At 47.3% G+C, this 13333-nt stretch overlaps 1 protein-coding gene across 1 annotated transcript; it reads right to left on the bottom strand.

Moving 5' to 3' along the window:
- Positions 1-2126: 2126 nt before the first annotated feature.
- Positions 2127-13312, bottom strand: SMARCB1 (SWI/SNF related BAF chromatin remodeling complex subunit B1). The gene is made up of 10 exons (XM_054645883.2): positions 13115-13312; positions 11415-11526; positions 10733-10762; positions 10122-10251; positions 9396-9533; positions 8593-8720; positions 7939-8105; positions 7316-7506; positions 3399-3530; positions 2127-2496 (listed from the first exon to the last, which is right to left on the bottom strand). The coding sequence occupies exons 1-10, from the start codon at positions 13205-13207 to the stop codon at positions 2457-2459; spliced, it is 1161 nt and encodes a 386-aa protein (XP_054501858.1). The 5' UTR covers positions 13208-13312; the 3' UTR covers positions 2127-2456.
- Positions 13313-13333: the final 21 nt, after the last annotated feature.

Genomic DNA, 13333 nt, shown 5'->3' on the forward strand with positions numbered 1-13333 from the left:
TTAGTTCTGAAACTTAAACATCTGAGTTTCAGGGGTAAAGGAAACAAGCTCATCCCTGCCCTGACACCTGTATGAAATGGATCTGATCACTCTTGCTAGCACAGTACCCAGTGCTTGTACCCAACCTCAAAGGAGTCTGCTCACATGGTATCTTACAGCAGCTCAGTCCTAACAGTGCTGGCTGCTCAGACCTGCCAACCACCACCAAACTATGAAATGGGAGTAACCAGCATCTGCTTGAGCACACACACAACCCCCACACATACCAACTCCCCTCCCCTGTAGTCTTCCAATAAAACACTTTATCAAAAATCAGACCTGATTTGAACACGCTCTTGCTGCACTTATCCTTCCCTCTGCAAAGAGGCTGAGAGGCCTGTACAAGTGGTAATTTGTTCTGTAGATACAGTGGCACTAAGGGTAATGATAACAGAGCTGGGCTTTCAGTCCCTAGAAGGAGTTGGTCTGTGAAGTCTTCAGATGTTCTGGTTTAAATTGCCTGAAATGGGGCTTTGAAATGTAACAGTTGGACTATGCTTTTAGGTGGGGTACCAGACTAACCCAAGGAATTGTGATTGCAGAGCAAGAAAGCTGCTCCTGGCTGTTCCCCAGTAGTCCTAATGCTACATAAAGAAAGCTGGCTGAAGTTCCCATCTTTCTGGACTTGGTCCTTGACTGTCCTGCTGTGTCCCTGCTGCTTTGAGGAACAATTTGTACAACCTCTCTGGCCTTGAGAAGCAGAGAGGTGCTGCAGTCCTTGTGTGCCTGCACCTCATTGTGAACTTGGGGATTAGTAATCACTAACTTCACTAAGCAATTAAAAAAACTGCAGCCCAGATGCTAATTTACAGCAGTTTCACACTTATTTTAGTCAAATTCCCTGAAGAGGCTGCTGGCAGAAGTCCCCAGTCATATAACAAAGGAAGGCTCAAATGTTCTCAAGAAGGCTCAGAGTTTTTATGTCCATGAGCCAAAACATGTTTTACATGGGAGGCTAAGATGCAGCAGCAATCCCAGCCAGGGTTTGTCTTCCTTGCTCAAATAACCTTTCAACCTCTCTAATATGAAGTCATGCATGGAGTACCACTCTGGCACAGGAGCCTAGGATAAGACTGAATAATATTATTACTAAATTGCAAGTTTTCAGTTTCTGCAGACTAACATCTGGAAAAAGTTCCCTCCCACCCAGGAATCAGAACTGTCTCTGTTATTACTCAAGTCTAAATATGATAAATTAAGACCAGAAAATGTTCTTTGACTGTGCTAGCAGGGTGGTTGGATCAGCAAGGATCATAAAACCTATGGCTTTATCATAAAGAGCTGAAAATAACTGTCAGGCTGCCAGCAAAATCTGCCTTGCTTGCAAGACTCATCAGTTCTGGCAGTGAATGGTAGGAACTCTATCAAAGAGATGGGGTACCTCAACAGCAAGATAGATTCTAATTAGTTTGTAAGCAAGCTTGGATTTTTCTTTTAAATCTCACTTCAATGGATTTTGGTTTTAAACTCCCTAGAGAAAGACAGGTTGTTTCTTGGCTTGCAAAATCCTGACACTGCAGTGCTAAGGGCATTCATAACACCCACTTTGCTTTGAGTGCTCTGTGCAGTGCAGCTGGCAGTGTTTGTGCTGACAGTGACCACAGCAAAGGCACTGGCTGCAGAGAAGCGTCAGTCTCAGTGACTGGAGGCTTTACCTGCTGTACCAGTGCAGAGCCTGTGCTGTTTCCAGATGCAGTCTTCACAAAAACCAGGGCTGACCACACACCAGCTGACATCTGACATAATGACTCTCAAATCTGTCATTTCAGTTAAACTGTTTTACCTTGTTGAGTAAACCAGCTGAACCCCCCTGAGGTCATTACAGACTGTGCCAAGTCTGGTAACAGATCAATCCTTAGAGAATTGTTTGCTGCTTCTAGTTCTAAATCTCCTCCTCACTTTCCCCTGCACCAAAAGGTTTTGTGCTGTTGCACCTGTTGAATTAAAGCACCCAAGAAAAGTGAATGCCTGTGAGTGTTCAGCACAGTACCCAAAAGCATTAATATTAGGCCCTGGCACTCTCAGTTACCAGAACAGCACAAAACATGGTGACATTCACTGTTCATGCAAACTGACTGAACTCAGCCTACGTTGTATGCATTCCTTTTATTTAAAAAGTTGTCCTAGGAGTGCACATTGCACCTATACAAAAGAATCTTTCCACTGTCCACACACAGGTATAGAAGGGCTCCAGCACCTGCCACAGGTCCCAGCTGGGTCACGCTGCTCACTCAGCGCCCTTGGGATGTGGCACTGGGGTGGAGGGGGGGGCAGAAGTCAGCAGTACTGGGAACTCGTGGCAAGTGGAATGTGTGTCCCCTTCAGAGACAGAAAGACCCCTGCCAATTCTAGATCCATCTGGGGAGAGGAATAGGGATAAAGTCTGTAGGAAGAGCACCAGTGTCACAACAGGAGGGTTACCAGGCTGGAGCAGTATTGGCCAAACGTCTCATGCGCCTGAGGGAGAGAGAGAGGTACAGTAAGTGCATGTTACAGACAGGGGAGTCTGACCAAAACCAGTGCTTCTGGGGAGGCTGCACAGCTTTGCAGACAGGTTTATTCCTGCACAGAACTCCCCAGTCACCTGAGAGTGCCCCTGGTGATAAGGCAAGGACACTATTTTCACTAACAGCTGCTAGGGCACTTTTTCTTATTAACTTGGATTGAACTGACTGCTACTGTAAACTCTTCAGTCAGCCCCAGCTGATACACAAAATGACTGTGCTACTGTTAATCAGCAGTTAAAAAAACATCCTGAGAAAGAGCTGAGACAGTATATTTACTGTTTCCACAATGTATCTTTTGGAGAGATACAAGCCATTCCTTCATATCTGCCAGGAAGAAGTTCATCAAGTAGGTGCAAGCTCTCAACTGCTTGTCAAACATCACTTTGCAGGTCTCTGGTGGGCAGAGCTTCTCCTGGAACCACACAGTGCTCCCCGTGCTGGCAAACAGGTGGGCATCACTCAGGCTAGAGCTGGGAGCTTGCCCATTGCTACATCAAAATGAACTTTACACTACATAAAAGGAAGCTTTGTGACAGGATTCTCGGGAACATGACAGTGCATGAAATCCCAATATGTTTGATTCATGCCTTCCTATACAACCAACTCCCCTGGACAAGCAAAGAGCCCAAGAAAAAAATGGGTTGAAAAAAGGGAAACTTTCTGCAAGCAGGAGATGGTAGAGCAGACATTTCAGTGTTTGTGGTGACAGCTGAATGCTCTGAAGCTAAAGCTTCTGTTGTGAGCAAGGCTGACATCCTGCCAGTTAGCTTTAGTAGGGAAAAACAAACATCAAAGCTTGGAGCTCCTGTCCAAGGGACAGGCCAAGGGAAGTGTCCAAAGCAGTGGCAGTACCTTGTGTTTCTGTCCTGGTCTCTGATCTTCTTCTCCATCTCAGCGTCTGTGAGGGTTTCCAGGAGAGGGCACCACTGGTCAGCGTCGCCCGTGTTGCGAATTGCGATCTCCACAGTGGGCAGAGGGTTCTCGCTGCAGGGCAGGGCACAGGGCAACAAAGCAACACCCATCAGTGGGCACAGAGCTCCCCCCTGGGTACCAGCCCAGGGACAAGCACAGGGACAGCACAGCATCACTGACAGTGTCTCAGGCTTCAGCATTCCTTCTTTGCTCTGCTTAGTACAGTTTGGTTCTCTGAAGTTCACCACAGGCTCCTGGTTACACCCTTGTGGAGCCTGAAGTTCCTGGGAAAGCAGCTACACCCATCTCCAGCCAGCACTGGAGAGGGATTTGTGCTGGACCTGCAATTCTTTCCCACACTGGCTGGCAGGGATGTGACAACCCCAAAAGGCACAGCTCCTCCCAGTCCATCAGTCCTGGGAGTGCTTCTCCCAGCACAGCCCAGGAGCTGGGACTGTTCCCAGGACTCCCTGTCCAGCCTGGCTGTGCTGCAGCTCTCACTTCCTAGCTGTGGTTTGCCTAGCACACCCCTGACAGCTCCTCCCTGGCAAAAATCTGCCTTTCTTGCAAGCCTGACACTGGAAAGAGCAGTCTTCTAGGACCTGCTGTGGCTAACAAGCAATGAAACACCAGGCTGTGCCCCAAATCACAAGATCTGTTCCTCAGAGATTCCTCTGCCCTGACCAGCTGTATTATCACATGCACAAAATATTTACTGCTTCACTAGCTGCTTTTCAGTAAAAGTCAACAGGAACTGACCAAGAGTAGCTTCCCAAATATTGACAGTGGAGCCGGAAGCCCAGCATAAATATAGAGGAGCCTTGGAATGTAAATGTTTGCTTTGAATTCTCAAAAGTGCCTCAGCCTGAGCTGCAGAAGTGTGTGTGTGAGAGGAGCCCTGGGACAGGTGTGCACACACATCCTGCCCCCTCCCCAGGGACGTGCACCCCTACACAGGATTTCAGCCCTCTCACTCCCTCAGGAAAGAACTCAAATGCTAATCATCATGGGAACACACAACATCTGCATCAAAGCTAATAATCTAAAATAACAAGTCTTCAAAGTAATTCTACCATGAAAAATTAATCCAGGCCTTTTGGTATCTGATCCAGGGAGGAAGCTTTAATCAAATCTACTTCCAGTACTGCTGCCATCCACTAAACAACACTTAAACCCAGGAATTTCATCTTAGTCCTAGAATGCCACACATTCCAGGCAAAATTAGATCTTAACTGGGGTTTTGTTAGTGATAGCATGATCTCTGCCTCACTATGCCTAACACTGAGCATTCACTGAATTAAACAGGAGATGGAAAGCTGGACTCATGCACAACCTAACTGCAAGGCAACTCAGATACCACATTTCTTTAGCAAAGAATCAGAGAGAAACTGAAAAATCCTTCCTCATCTCCCAACCTCTAGACTAAGACAGCTCCTCCTCCATTGTTTTTCCTGTTGAGGAGGAAAGTGCTGCTGCCAGGAATGGCTGAAAGGCACTGTCAGCTGCAGGGATCCCAGAAGAGCAGGGCACTTCCTCTGCTCAGGCTCCTGGCCTCAGGCAGTGTCAGGGGCACACCAGTGAAGCAGGGAGACATCATCTTTTGGAAAGGTGACTCCTCAGGCACAAGGGTTGGTGTGTGGGAGAACCTGTGCCATCACTCAGGTCTCAAAGGCAAAACTGGCTGTGAGGTGTTGTGTGCTGCCACCAGAAACACTCAGCACACAGGAGAGAACATCACAGCCCACACTGCCCCTGAAAATCCCACAGGCAGCAGCCACCTGTGTGCCTCCAGTCCGGCCCTGCCACTGCACTGCAGGCTCTCCTTGTTTTGCACAGAACAGCCCAGCTGAAAAAAGTGCCCTGGCTTTCATCAACTAAAAGACAGTTTCACCTCTCCCTTAGATGATTAAGAGGCACATGACTTCTCAAAATCCCCAATCCCTTGAGATATTAAAGTTCTTTTGATACATCTAAAGCAGACCCTTTCCTTACATCAATGGAATGATTTTGGAGCAACCACCACTCCTGTGGTTTGGAAATTCAGGAACTAACCAACCACAGAACCCAAATATTATTAATCACTGTGAGGTTTCAAAAGTACTCCTTTGCTAGAAGAAAAAAGGGAAGAGGAGGACATGTTTGTACTATGACAAAAATAAACGAGGTTTCAATTAGGTGGTTTTTTCTCTCTGAACAGCTCATGTCTATGTACTTTGTTCTGGTGGGGTTCCTTTTTTAGCTTTTTCTTCTCCCTCTTGCAATACTGCCACAGTGTGAAGAAGGCCTGAAATCTGCCTGTCTGAACTGCCCCTAAGAGGAAGCACCTTTTGGTACCATGGCCCAACATATGTATTTAGAGACAATGTTGTGAAGCTGGCATTAACATGAGCCTGGGCAGCACTGACTAAAACCTCACTTGCTGCAAGTTCCAGAGACTGAGCAGAAGCAAAGGGAGAAATGAACCCCAATCCCAAGAACCAACACATACACAGATTACTTTCTTGGATATCTGCAGTACATGGAGAAGCAGAGGCAGGAGGGACAGACACTTCACAATGCAGACAGTGCTGCAGCACAAAATGTGTCAGGTTCTCACCTACCACCCTGCAAGTTCCCATCAATTCTCAGGGATCCCCACCCCACTGCTCTGTTGTTGGATGTAGTCCTAAGCCAAAACTGTAAGTATCAGTCCAAGGCTGTGGAGGGAAAGGTAGAAGGCACCTCCCACCTTCCAAGGGACATCAGCGGGATGGACACACACTCTAACAATTTAATTCAGAGTTAAATTCACATGTGCTAAAGGGTCCCTTTCCATTTTCTAATATAAATCACTCTGGGAATCACTTTAGATTCCCAGGCAGCTGCTGTGAAAGACTGGCAGGATAAAAACTATACCTAGAGGAAGCAGAGTGAGACCAGTGCAAGAGCAACTAGGCCAGAGCAGATCAGGGTGTATTTCTCATAGAAAGCTGACCAGACAGGAACCCTTTGGATGCAGCAGGAAGAAGGAGCAGAGCTCATGGCAGCAGCCAGCTTCCCCACAGTCTCCAGCTCCTCTTTGCTTACTCCCACTCCAGCTACTCCCTGTCCTCTGCCTGAGGTAGGACAGGGCTGAGGACATTTCCCTGCGCTGCTTCCTTGAATTGACCCCTACAAAACTGATGTCAACAGTACCATTCCCTCCTCTGCAAATACAGCATCTGCTAAACTCTTAAACTTCCTTGATTGTCACCATGACCCGAGGTCACCAAACCTCAGAGTGTACATTAAAGGACTGTTAGACCTGCAGACTCAGCACTGTGCTGTGGATAACATCAGTGCAGGAACTCACCACAGAAAGCTGCACAGCACAACTGGAAGCCATTTAGGAGACAAATTACAAGGCTGACTAATGAAACCTGACAAGGCTGCATTCCAGCTGTGAGAAGGGCCTGTGATCAACCCACCTCTGCCATCAGTCTGGGTAGAGAGGTACAGTTTTCATCAGTCCAAGTTCAAACAACCAAAGCTTGAAACAGTGGATGGCTCAAGTTAGGCAAAGCCAACAAAACAAAAAATGTGTCTGGGGCTCATCATGACCTCACATTAGAAGAGAGACTATCCCTGTTAATTAATTTTGTCAACAGAAGCTGACATTTCATCAATATTTAGTCCTGAAATATATTAGACCCATCAGGAAAAGATATTTAGGCACAACCACATAAAATTGTTAAGATGGACAGAATGGGTGCAAGCCATAAGGACTAATTTCAAACAAAACCTTCCTCATCAGGTCAGCTGTTTTCAGATGCATTGACACAAATGCCCATGAAGTACAAAGACCCCCAGAGCCAGACAAGGAGGTGGCAGTCCAGTACCTGAAGGCATAGGTCTTCTGGTGCCAGCTCAGCTGTCCCCGGATGCTGTAGGCAATAGTTGTGACAAACTCCCCACCCAGGCCAAGCTCTGAGCACAGCTTCAAGGCAAACTTCTCTGGTGAGTTCTCTTTCTCTGACATGTCCCACTCAAACTGGTCTACGAGGGAGATGTTTCCTACATGGATGTTCAGCTGGAGAGAAGGGAAGACACAGGTTATTTGTTTCCACTTTCACAAAGGTTTGTCCAAGGTGATTGAACTGACGAGGCAGAGGCTGAAGAGAACAGAGCAGTAACTCCTCCTAGTTCATCTGCAGAGTTCCTTAACTGAAGTCTTCATTTCAGTAGCATGAAGACAACTCAGCATTGCTCACCAAGTTCTTCCAAAGGAAGATGGCGATGCTTTAACTAAACTATTTTACCATCTCAGAGGCTGGGCACATGGGTGTTTAATCATCTATCACCTTAGTTCTGTTCCCAATACAAAGGACAAAGGGGAATCTGGTTGGAGGACTGGAATGAAAAGCTCCCTTGCTCTGAGAGAAGCTTTTGTACTCTTAGTCCCCTATACCATAACTGGAAACCCAAATGGTTCAGCTCTCATTCTGCTGCCTTCCTGTGTTACCTTAATAATAACTCGTTGGTCTGACTGATCCTCCAGGATGCTGTCAGTCGGGTAGGACTCGATCTGCTGTCGGATGGCAGATGCAATAGCAGGGACAAAGGTCAGAGGATTCAAATCCAGGTCATCACAAAGAATCTCCGAGAACATTTCTGGGGTCATCAGTTTTTCTGTTACAGAACAAGAATGAACACTGTAAACTTCCTTAGAAATTAATGTCTACTACTTACAGAACACACAAAATCCCACAGGGGGAGGGGACAAAGGGAATCCCAAATGCATTACCTTTTAAAAGCAACAGGGTGTTTTGTAGCAGACACACTGATACAGGGACTTCCAGCCTTCTTTACCTGCTCCATGGTATCCAGACAGTGTGGCCACAGAAGCCACAGCCATTAACCTCAGCTAACAGAGCACTCTCAGACTACTGAGCTGATGAACTGGCTCAGGAAAATCTGCCAGTTAAACTCTTCAGACTACATGTGTCCAGGAATGCCTGCAACCCATGGAAGTAGCAGAGCATTTGCTAAGAGATGCAAGCACTGAATACTGTCCAGAGTGGGAGAGCTTTAAAGCTTTGTCTGTATGGGGCAAGGGCATTTGGTGATGGACACAGCTTTATCTCTCCAGCCTCAGCAAACTCTCCTTGCTACGTACCATTCATGTTCCACGTAAATGCATCTCGGAGTTTCTGCCCATCAATTTCCATATCGAGCCTGATTGGAACCAGAACCTCTGGCTGGGATGCATTCTCATGGATCACTGCTGGGTCATGGTCATCAAAGCTAAAGTGGAGAGCAGCAACACAGTATATACAACGAGCACATGACACATCTGGCATCCATAGAGGGAAGGCAACATTCGTTGGAAGCAATCCCCACACTCCAACTCCCTCATTGGTTTATAGACAGACTCCTCAAGGCAAGCTTACAGGGCTGTGGCAACTAATACCAGTTTATCACCTTTTATTACATCTATCATAACACACTCCTGCAAATAAAACAAGCACATTTTCTAGGGTTAGATTTATCTTGGTTGCTTTAAGTTTTATAATGGAAAAAATGTTAGTCATGAGCTTCAGCAGCACTTTCCACAAAACAAACTAGATCAAAGTTACTGGTACATGTCAGTGAGAAGCAGCCTGTCCTTCACAAAGAGGGTCTGCAGGCTTCTCAAATGACAACTGCTCAGCAAATCAGCAGGAAATGGAAGGAACTCATCAGGAAAAGAATGAACCATTTTCCTGACAAAGGGAAAGTCTCCAGTCTGAGCCATGGATGGCTATTGTAACACAGAGCCTCAGGACACACAATTTAACTAAGAACATCCAAGCTAATGACCTGTAGGTCTTTTGTCAGCTGGGGATGAATCACAACATTACATGAACTCATCAGTACTACCCTGGCAGCATGTCATCTTGGTAGCTATTCCCACTTTGCAGAAGCAGGAAGCTGTCTTACCACAGAGGGAATGTTCTCTTCTTATCCCTGCCCATGCGGTTCCTGTTGATGGTTGTTGAGCACGGCACGGCGTCCAGGTGATGAGAGCTGTTGGGCAGGGTTGGCACCCACTGGTTGTTCCTCTTTGCCTTCTGTTCTCTGAAGGAGACTGGATGTTAACCTGCAGGCCCTCAGCACCACTGCTGCTGCTTAAGGAATGGTGTCATTTTTAACTTTAAGTGCTATTACGAGCTCCTGCTATTTTCTTCTGGGACCATCAACATTACTGTTCCACCAGGAATGTTCCACAGCAGCCTCTCAGAAGGCCATCCTCCAGCTCACAAATATCCATCAGATATGAATCCAGGTGCACCTTTATAAATACTAGATTCATATTTGGATTTTCTGTCTATACTTTACAAAAGGACTGCTGAGAAATGCAAGGTCTCCAAAAGGCAGTATGTGCAGAGAGCATTCTGTAAAACATCTGTTACAGATGGAATGCAGTAATTGCAAAAGAAGTTGTATCAACAAACACTTAGATTTTTCTTCCTGTTTTATGTGGGCAGTAACCCAATCCTTACACTCTGGAGATCCCCATTTGCCCAGCATTGCAAATACTGAATGCAGACTGGCAAACAAGCCCTGCACAACAGCCTGGGCTTATGGAACTCCCCGTGCTTCCTGCCCCAGCTGACACCTTCCAGGCAGCTCTGTTCTGAGCCTGGCCTCACCAACACTGCTTACCTGAGGTAGGTAGGAGGTTCTGTGCTGATAGACACTGCCTTGTACTTCTCATCATTGCCATCCAAGATCTCTTCCACTTCAGAGGCCTTTAGCAGCGTCACGCTAGTGGCTAATGTTGTGTAGCCATGATCTATTACCAGGAAAGATGGCAATAATTAACAGGGAAAAGAGCTACAGAGCACTGTAGCATTAACAGGCTACATAGTGACAAACCCTGTCACTGCAGGAGGGACCAGCACAGAGATACAAGTGTCCTTTGGGCTTCATCTTCTTGTAGACATTTACAAGGCCCAGAAAACAATCAAGGCTCAGTGGACTTAAAGGTCAGAAATGGTGATGCAAGGATTGATAGAAAAGCTGTTAAAGACTTGGGAAAGGGGGAGAGAGCTCAGGACAGCTCTTGCTGAATGACAGAGACCATCTGCATTGGAAAGTTCTGCTAATGTTCTGAGAGGAGAGTTAGCCATGGGGCTGGGAGGCACAATTAGGGTGACCACAGACAGAGATCAGAGGAAGAGGATAAGACATTAATATTATTGCAATAGCACCAAAGGTCACAGTGGACATCCTTCCTCTAGCACAGCTAAGAATAACACACAGATGAGACTTACATCTTCGGGGACTGTGAGACCGCTGGTTTTCTGTTGGGGGAAAAAAGAAAGCAAGAGGTCAGCAGGATATTTGGAGGAAAGAGACATAAGCCCAGGGTAAACCATTCTTTTTATTATGCTTTAGTCTGCAGAACATACAAGGAGTCATATCACTAAGAAATTTAACTGCTTGCTATTAGTCCCCCAACAAAAACAGTACCAATATTCTCCCTGTAGCAGTCACATCAGTAGCAACCACAAATTCTGGCAGGCACAAACATCCAGTCCCTGCAAGAAGCAAAGTTAAGCAAAGATGCACATCTTCAATGTGTGCATCCTTGCAACAAAGGGGCATCCTTGCAACACTCCTGCCTATTTGATGAGAGAGATAAAGACATCTCTCTTAGCCTACAAAAAATCTCTTCTGAAATATTGTATTGATTTGGAGCTGTGGCTTTTGCTTTGTGATGAATGTAGCCATGATGGATGTTTCCATTTCAGAACGTTTTTGATCAGGTGCTATTTGGTGCCAGGCTGAGCCAGGAGCCACCAGAGCCACCATTGCAGGGCACTCCATCACTGGGGCAATCTCAAGTGATTCACACAGCCCTCAAGGTGCACAAGCTTCTGAAGCACCAGGAAGAGTTTTTCAACACAAAAACGGTCAATAAACATTACTGGGAATGTTTACTCATCTTCTCACCATGTGAAGAGGCCACAATCTTCTTCCTTTCTTCCACAGTGGCCAGGCGCCTCCAGAGCGAGGGGTACCTCTTGTACAGGGAGCCCCGAAACATGCGCAAGTAGTTCCCCACCTGCCAGGAGAGAGGTGCACATGTGGCCTTTATTCCATTTTGGAGAGTTTTAGCAGAAGCTGGAAGAAATTCAGCTCTTTTTAGAGATAAGAAGGACCTCTCAATTGGGTGTTTTTGTTGGGTTTCTGTGCTGTGTTTGGCATCAAATAGCACCGCGATTTTTCTGGCAATACAGAAGACAAAATTTTTATCAGCAGTTATTTCACTGGTGCTATTTTACTTCACTAGATCCAAAAAAACTCCCATCCACTGATAATAGGAAATTTAATAGGAAAACACTCCATTCATTTGTATGTATTTTTGAACAACCTACCCCTTCTTTACTTCAGTTTCCAAATCAATGTGCAAGGCTCAGTTGGAATTAAACTAAACCAGATACCCAGCTCTCTGACACATTATTTTTATTTTGAACCTCCCCGTCATCTAGACATTATTTGACTACAGCAAATGCCCAGAGACTTGTATTTTGTTTTAAACCCTTTGAACATTAAAAATGTGATTGCTGCCAATAGTCCTCTTTCAGATTTACTTACCATCTGTAAAGCAGTTCTGTTCCTCCTGCCATAAGATCCTCACCTGTGCTGAAAGCCACAGCAGGCCTTGCTGACCAACAAAACGATTTCTAGACTCTGAAATCAAACTTTTTGACTGCCAGGACACTGGAAGACTGTCACATAACAAGGTTTTTATTCCTTGTTTGAGAAGACTTTTTTTTTTATCTTAGATTTAGCTATATGTTTCACTCTACAGTGTTCATCAACAGACAGAAATTAATGGTAGATAAAAAAGGCAACCTTTTTCCTTCTCCATGTACCTGGTATGGCAATCTCACAGCTCACCTAAATGCAGGTACAGTTTGCTTTCAAACTCTACATTTCACATGAGAGAGCAAGGGGTGTTTGGTCCCCGCTCAACCTACAGAGCTGGCAGTTAAACCTAGCCAATAGTCCTTTTTCTGCATCAAGCTGGGGGCTATAACATTTTTTCCTGTTTTCAGCTGTTTCCCTGGTGCTAAAGGGCCAGTGTTTCTTGTTTGAATAAGGCTCTTTGTCAGGGAGGCTCAACGCCCTCCCAGCACGGGACAGCACAGTGCCAGCACAGACTCTGGGCTGCTGAAACTCTGCCCGCCGGTGTTTGCTGACCAGGCTGTACACCAGGCAGAAGGAGCTGCACTGCCTGATTTTGGTGCTGTTCCTGAGCCTTAAGGCCCAGGTGTGCGATTCGTTGCCTCGCAGTATGCAAAATAATCCGAACCCCTAAACAAATGTGTACAGAAATTCTCGGTGATCGGGAGCGGGGCCTCAGTCTGCGATCAGGGAGGATCCACTCCCCAAGAACCCGTGCGGATGCCGGGGCCGCCCTTATGGCAGCACTGGTCCCTCCCGCCCCCCAGCGCGGCCGAGGCCCTCGGGCAGCGCCCACCGGGGCACAGGGGACCCGCGGGGCCGGAGGGCCGCTCCCCCCACGCCAGGGTTCTCCTCCGCCCCTCGCCCGCCCTGAGCGCAGCCTCCCGCCATCCCCCGGCCCGGCCCAGCCCAGCCCCGCGTTCCCCGGCCCGGCCCGGGCCCGGCTCCCGCCCGGGCCGCACCTCGGAGCCGATCATGTAGAACTCGCCGTCCTCCTCCAGCTGGAACTTGACGGGCTTCTGCCCGAAGGTCTTGCTCAGCGCCATCATCATCATCGCGGCGGCGGGCGGGGGCGGCGGCGCCCGGAGAGCGGAGCGCGGCCCGGCGGCGGCGGCGGCGGGCGGAGCGCGGCCTAGTGCGGGCCCGCTGCGCGCATGCGGCGGGCGGGGCGAAGGAGGCAC

The sequence above is a fragment of the Agelaius phoeniceus genome, chromosome 18 (assembly GCF_051311805.1).
Source record: "Agelaius phoeniceus isolate bAgePho1 chromosome 18, bAgePho1.hap1, whole genome shotgun sequence".
Taxonomy (NCBI): domain Eukaryota; kingdom Metazoa; phylum Chordata; class Aves; order Passeriformes; family Icteridae; genus Agelaius; species Agelaius phoeniceus.

Bases quoted from the DNA above. Each gene is read 5' to 3' on its own strand.
- SMARCB1 (XM_054645883.2), bottom strand. From the start codon at position 13,207: ATGATGATGATGGCGCTGAGCAAGACCTTCGGGCAGAAGCCCGTCAAG. The intron at 8,106-8,592 runs GTACGTAGCAAG...GTTCTGTAACAG, and splicing joins ATTTACGTGGAACATGAATG to AAAAACTGATGACCCCAGAA. The intron at 2,497-3,398 runs GTACTGCCACTG...TCTCTCCCTCAG, and splicing joins GACCAGGACAGAAACACAAG to GCGCATGAGACGTTTGGCCA.